This window comes from Vigna radiata, chromosome 7, assembly GCF_000741045.1.
Source record: "Vigna radiata var. radiata cultivar VC1973A chromosome 7, Vradiata_ver6, whole genome shotgun sequence".
NCBI classification, from domain to species: domain Eukaryota; kingdom Viridiplantae; phylum Streptophyta; class Magnoliopsida; order Fabales; family Fabaceae; genus Vigna; species Vigna radiata.
The window spans coordinates 48,992,442-48,998,983 of NC_028357.1; the positions used below are offsets into that span (position 1 = coordinate 48,992,442).

The following is a 6,542-nucleotide window of genomic DNA, read 5'->3' on the forward strand; positions in this document are numbered from 1 at the left end:
TCATTTTACCTCAGTACTAGGTACAGTTTTGATTCCATCTCCAACTAACCAAATTTTCTCAGTTTTGGAAAATGTTGCTGCCTAATCTATCTCATCATTTATGTAACACACACATATATATATATATATAATTGAAGGGGGCAAATTAAAATGCCTAAGGTCAATTTACGCTCACCTATCTTAACCACCTTGTTTTCTTCTACCTGTCCTTTCCCAATAAAATACTCACCGGGTTACTATAATCTAAACCAATCACACTCTTCCTTACTTCACCACATCTTTTACGATTTTTCCCCCATCACAAAATTTCCCATATATATCCAATGCCATTGCCCTTGCACCACACAATTTTACCACTTTTCATAATATTTAACTTTTCCTACTCACTTTTTTATTTTTTTTCTCATTTAATTTAATTTTAATTATTTAACAATATATTCATTTTCACATTATTTACAAAATATATATATTTTTTACATGATTTTTGAGAACCCGACAAAGTTCCTAGTTAGCACGAACAAAAGGTCCAAACAGGACCAAAGAGCGTAATAAAGTAGGCATTTATCACCAATGACTAAGAACCAAACCAGCAGAGGAAGTACGATTCAAGCCAACTGTCTCCTTTGACAATAAGATGCATGTTAAAGCAATCAACCAACTTTGATGTAATATTGTTATATTTTTGTTATCGTGGTCTTTTTATCATTATATACATGAACAATAATTAAAGTTTTATTTCTTTATTGTGATAGCTATTAATTGCATTTATTTCCTTTTCCAACGAAAAAAAGCAAAGCAAATAAATATGCAATAGCCAAGGAAGGAAGCCATGATGAGGTAAAGTTAGTTTAGTTGCTAGAACATATAGGATATAGGATATACGACCTACCATGTCATTGAACCAACTCAACCAGTCATATTTTTCCATGTTAAAATTAAGGATAATGATACTCAGAAAACTTTTTTTTATAATATTTAAACATTATTTATGTATCATTTTAAGATTGTCTAAAATTATTCTACGATTAATAATTATAATTATAAACATCATCATGTACCATTTAAAAAATATACACAAATGATGTTTTAATATTGTAAAAAAATGTTATATAAGTGTGTTATTTTAAAATTAATATAAACTTCATTGTGGTCGTTGATCATCAAGTATAATAAATAATTATATGTGTCCAGGCACGTGTCTTTGATTTTTCTCTCTATAGTTTTTCCATGGAAGTTTCCTTAGTGGATACAAACCCAGTGCTGCAAAAATCCCAAACTAAATTGTATGTAAAGACACTACAACGTTGAGTGTGAGAGACTGAAGTGGGAAAAAGCATAGCAGATCCTCCCCGCACATTATTATTTTATCTCAATTTCTAGTTTCCGAGACATCATTTTGTGTACATTAATCTTTGAATCTGGGATTCTCCTAACTCCTAGAAATTTACTGTTTTTTACAACCTTGATCTAACTCAGTATCCATCCATATCTATATACACTTTAAAGGGGTTAACAGAAAAAAAAAAAAAAAAAAACCCAATTCCGAGAACATAGCAGGAACAACAAGAAAGAAAGGAACTTCGCTGGTGGGGGAAAAGCTGGTCATATTTTACTGTTGTTTTTTTCTGCTTTTTCTTTTCTGCTGTGCATGTCTGACTGATATAAGCTCATTTTCTTTGACTGCATTGCAACTTGTGGGGTGACACCAAATCATTGCATTCTCACTTTTGTCTGGAAAAGTTAGGGTCTTTTGAATTTACATTTGCTCATTCCCTTGGTTGAAACTCAAAACCCCCCTTTCAGCTTTTTGAGATTGGTGGGGGGAAACTACTGTTAGGGCTTGATTCTCATTCGCTGTGGCGGTTTTGAATTGCAAGAAAATGAGGGAAAATGGTGTTGTGGCAAGTGAGGGAATGTGAGGTGGAGGAAGGGGAAAAAGAAGAAGAAGAAAAGACGGGGTTGAGTAAATGAGTGTTTTGAGACATGGGGTGTGTGTTTGGGAAAGGAGCGTCGAAGAGGAGAGAGGAAGTGAAAGTTGAAAGCGCAGAAGAAGAGGGTGCTGTTCAGAACGATGGGAATGTGAAGGAGGGTGGAGAAGAGGAAAAGAACAAGCCCTCAAAAGGGGAGAGAAGGCGATCCTCGAAGCCGAATCCCAGGTTAAGCAATCCACCCAACCATGTACATGGTGAGCAAGTAGCTGCAGGGTGGCCCTCTTGGCTCACCAAGGTTGCTGGGGAAGCTATTAATGGGTTGATCCCCAGAAGAGCTGACACTTTTGAAAAACTGAATAAGGTATGGAGGTTAATGACTGCTTTGCTTTCTTTTCCAGTTTAGGTATGTGGAGCTTGGTTGTTTTGATTTCAGATTTGAGGATTATATTGCTTATGTTGTTTTTGTTTTCAAATGTAAGCAACATCTAGCAATAAGAATTCTGTGATTTGGGTTTTTCTGTCATCTTGTAAGTTATTAATTGAAAGCCCTTCTATTGAAATGTTTTTGTTCTGGTAAAGTTAACAAATATCTGGTCTGTAACTGGCCTTTTTGGACTATTTTTCCATCAGGTTGGACAAGGTACATATAGCAATGTTTACAAAGCGAAGGACACTTTGACAGGGAAAATTGTTGCCCTAAAGAAGGTCCGCTTTGACAATTTAGAGCCGGAGAGTGTGAAATTCATGGCCAGAGAGATCCTTATTCTGCGCCATCTGGATCATCCCAACGTTGTCAAACTGGAAGGTTTAGTGACTTCAAGGATGTCATGCAGTTTGTACCTTGTTTTTGAATACATGGATCATGATTTGGCTGGACTTGCTACAAGTCCAACAGTAAAGTTCACAGAGTCTCAGGTATTTACATATTGTAAAACCAAGAACTGGGGTTGGTTGAAATTTATGATTCAAATCGGTCTTATGTTTTTGATTTGGAACTTCTTTTCTTGATCATGTCTGGGTGGGTGTTTTAGGTTAAATGCTATATGCATCAGCTACTTTCCGGACTGGAACACTGTCACAACCGTCATGTGCTGCATCGTGATATAAAGGGGTCAAACCTTCTTATTGACAATGAAGGAATTCTTAGGATTGCTGATTTTGGATTAGCTTCCTTCTTTGATCCTCATCAAAGGCACCCTATGACCAGCAGGGTGGTAACTTTATGGTATCGACCTCCAGAGCTTCTCCTTGGAGCCACAGATTACGATGTTGGAGTGGACCTCTGGAGTGCTGGCTGCATTCTTGCTGAGTTGTTGGCTGGCAAGCCTATTATGCCTGGTCGAACCGAGGTAATCTTTGAATGATTCATTGCATTTTATAATTTCTCTTGGAGAACCTTTCAAGAACATTAGACTTTTCACTTTACTAGTAAATGATGCAAGACTTTGTTACTCATGCTGTGAAGTTTGTGCTTCTGATTTTGTTGATACATATCCACCGTGCTTCATATAGGTGGAGCAGCTACATAAGATATTTAAGCTTTGTGGTTCTCCTTCTGATGAATATTGGAAAAAATCAAAGCTTCCACATGCTACCATTTTTAAGCCCCGACAATCATACAAGAGGTGCATAGAAGAGACATTTAAGAATTTCCCGGCATCATCCCTACCACTGATTGAGACCCTTCTTGCAATTGATCCAGCTGAACGCCAAACTGCCACAGCTGCATTACACAGTGAAGTAAGATACAATTTTATCACTAGCTAATGCTGTGAAATCTCTTATTTGTGCTATTTTCTTAAAGTATATGTGAAGGATTGCTACATCTAAGTCTAATGTTAGTTGCTTCTGTTTTGCAGTTCTTTACTACAAAACCTTTTGCCTGTGAACCCTCTAGCCTTCCAAAATATCCTCCCAGCAAGGAGATGGATACAAAACTTCGGGATGAAGAAGCTAGAAGGTGGATAACTTAAATTGCCTTAGAAGTTATAACTAAGATTTCATCAATATATTTAAATACCAAAGATCATACGGGCATAAAACTTATAGCTGAAACTCTCAATTATCTTTTGAATTCTGGTTTGCATAAAAATCTGACCAAGTTTGCATGTTACGTCGCTTTGCCATGACTGTAGATTGAGAGCTGCTAACAAAACTAATGCTGATGTAAAGAAATCACGTCCACGTGATAGAGGTGGAAGGGGAATTCCAATTCCAGATACCAATGCTGATTTGCAAGCAAATATTGATGTATGTCAGATAAGCACCTCATTCATTAATGCAGATACTTTTTGTCTTGCTGAATATTTTATTCTTCTTATGGATAAAGCGTCATTTGCATCTATCTGTCTAAAATAACACTTGAAATGCATCTCTCATCTCCTCTGAATATCTTCCAAATTTTCATAATATACATTGATACATAGAATGTGGTTGGTTCATATGAGAGCTTAGTTTTGTGTATGGATGGTGTCATAATGATTTAAGTGTTATTACAGAAATGGCGACTGGTAACACACGCAAATGCGAAGAGCAAGAGTGAAAAGTTTCCTCCTCCTCATGAAGATGGAAGTCTAGGGTACCCTTTGGGTTCTTCACATCACATGGATCCAATTTTTGATCCTTCTGATGTTCCATTTAGTTCCACAAAGTTATCATATCCAAAATCAAATATCCAGACCTGGTCTGGTCCCTTAGTGGAAACTAGTATGGATGCACCAAGAAGAAAGAAGAACGTGCCAGGGAATGGCCGCACACATTCAAAGAATGGCTCCTATAGATAAATGCTGTCAAAGATTATTGAAAATAATTTAAGAATTTCAATACAACACCAATTATTTTTCACAAGCATTGGTGTTTGCTGAAGCTGCAAAAGTGCTGCTGTTCTATTTTCTTGCTTTCTCAATGATCAAGGGTTTATTCCCTATCTTGTATAATGATCATACATAATGTACGCGTCTTCATTATGCTGAATTTTATACAGATTTTTCATTTATAGGCCTTTTTATTATTCTTTTTTCAGCTTATGTATAACATATCTTATTCATGCATGATTCACCTTCTATTCACTTATGCTTTTACCACAGAATATAATTCGACTTTTAATATTTATGTATCATATCAAATATATCGATTTGAGTTAATGATCATTTATAAAGAATTAACAGGTATATTATCAGGTATTAATGGATAGATTACCTTATGCTTTACAAAATATCCTATTAGTAATTGATTATTTTAAAAATATATTGCATTAATTGTTAATCAAGGGATTTGATTGTTATAAATATACAATTGATGTGTAAAGATATCATCTTCTAACCTTCATCTATCTTAATAAAATAAAGACCTATAGAAGTGCATTATGGACTATCAAAAGATAGCACAGTAAAGGAGGACGATCAACTCTTGGACTAATTTAACCAAAACCATTTACATACTTATGACGGTAAAATAAAATCATTAAAAATTATTTGGAATATGAAAAAAAAAATCATTTTATTAAGTATTTATTATAATTCATATATCTTTTAGGATTATACATCTCGAATTATTGAATAAGAATCAAAATTAATATTAGGTAATCCTTTTTCTCAAGTATTTATTACAATTACAATATATTTTTACTATGATTTAATGCTGAAAGGTTATTTGTAGCTAATATTGTATATTTTATTTGTTTGATTCTAACTAATGTTATATTTCATTGCTTAAAATGTTAAAAAAAATCTATTTTATGTCCAATGTGAATATTATCAATATGCTGCTAAAATTCTTAATAATACGAATACTCAAGACTATATATCTGCTTAAGATCCAATATAAATTTAGGAGGGCCTGTGATAAAAATAAAAACTAAAGAAAATTTTGTAAAAGATGATAATTAATCTATTGAAAAGATTCAATATATGGAGGCCCACAAGAGCGATGATTCATATCTATGTTTGTTTTGAATAAAAATAGAATATCTAATCATAAAAGATCCATAAACTTAATAATCTTTTTTGTTTCTGTAAAAAAAAAGTATAAATAAGCTGGAAATGAATAGAATAAACAGTTATAGTTGTTTTTGAGGCGAGAGACATTATCTGTTAGGTTCTTTCTTGAATATTTTTTATTTTATCAATTTTATTTTTGGCAATCCTCAAAACTTATCCAATTTTGTTGCATGTGTTGTCTATTTTTTTTTATGTTTTTTTCTTCTAACGCCGGCTTTGCAAGTTATAATTTTTATTTTTCATTTTTACAACTTCTAGAATCTACCATTGGAATATCATCTCTAAATTTCATATATATTCATAAAATTTTATAAATAAATAAGTCAACACCCTACTCAGCCCTACTCAGTTCTAAAATTTACTAAAACTAAAACTAATATTGGTATCAAAAACATGTTATTAGAATTTAATTTTGGACTTCAATTTGATTAAGAAACAACTATTTTGTTTTTGAAAAAATTAAACGCAACAAAAAGAAAATTTGTTGTTTGTGGTAAGTTTTGAATGTTTTTTTTATTATGTATATATGGAAAAATAAATAAAATAAAGTATACTCAACTAAGTGTCTTTATTCTAGCTAGTTTTAATTTATTATTATTTTGTTTTGTTTCAT

General features: G+C 33.1%; 1 protein-coding gene across 1 annotated transcript; it reads left to right on the top strand.

Moving 5' to 3' along the window:
* Positions 1-1,243: 1,243 nt before the first annotated feature.
* LOC106768420 (probable serine/threonine-protein kinase At1g54610) lies at positions 1,244-4,925 on the top strand. Its single transcript, XM_014653574.2, has 7 exons — positions 1,244-2,292; positions 2,562-2,846; positions 2,963-3,280; positions 3,444-3,671; positions 3,791-3,891; positions 4,067-4,181; positions 4,430-4,925. Exons 1-7 carry the CDS (start codon positions 1,984-1,986, stop codon positions 4,712-4,714), a joined length of 1,641 nt encoding a protein of 546 aa, XP_014509060.1. The 5' UTR covers positions 1,244-1,983; the 3' UTR covers positions 4,715-4,925.
* The last annotated feature ends 1,617 nt before the right edge of the window (positions 4,926-6,542 follow it).

Bases quoted from the DNA above. Each gene is read 5' to 3' on its own strand.
- LOC106768420 (XM_014653574.2), top strand. From the start codon at position 1,984: ATGGGGTGTGTGTTTGGGAAAGGAGCGTCGAAGAGGAGAGAGGAAGTG. The intron at 3,672-3,790 runs GTAAGATACAAT...TCTGTTTTGCAG, and splicing joins CAGCTGCATTACACAGTGAA to TTCTTTACTACAAAACCTTT. The intron at 3,892-4,066 runs GTGGATAACTTA...CCATGACTGTAG, and splicing joins CGGGATGAAGAAGCTAGAAG to ATTGAGAGCTGCTAACAAAA.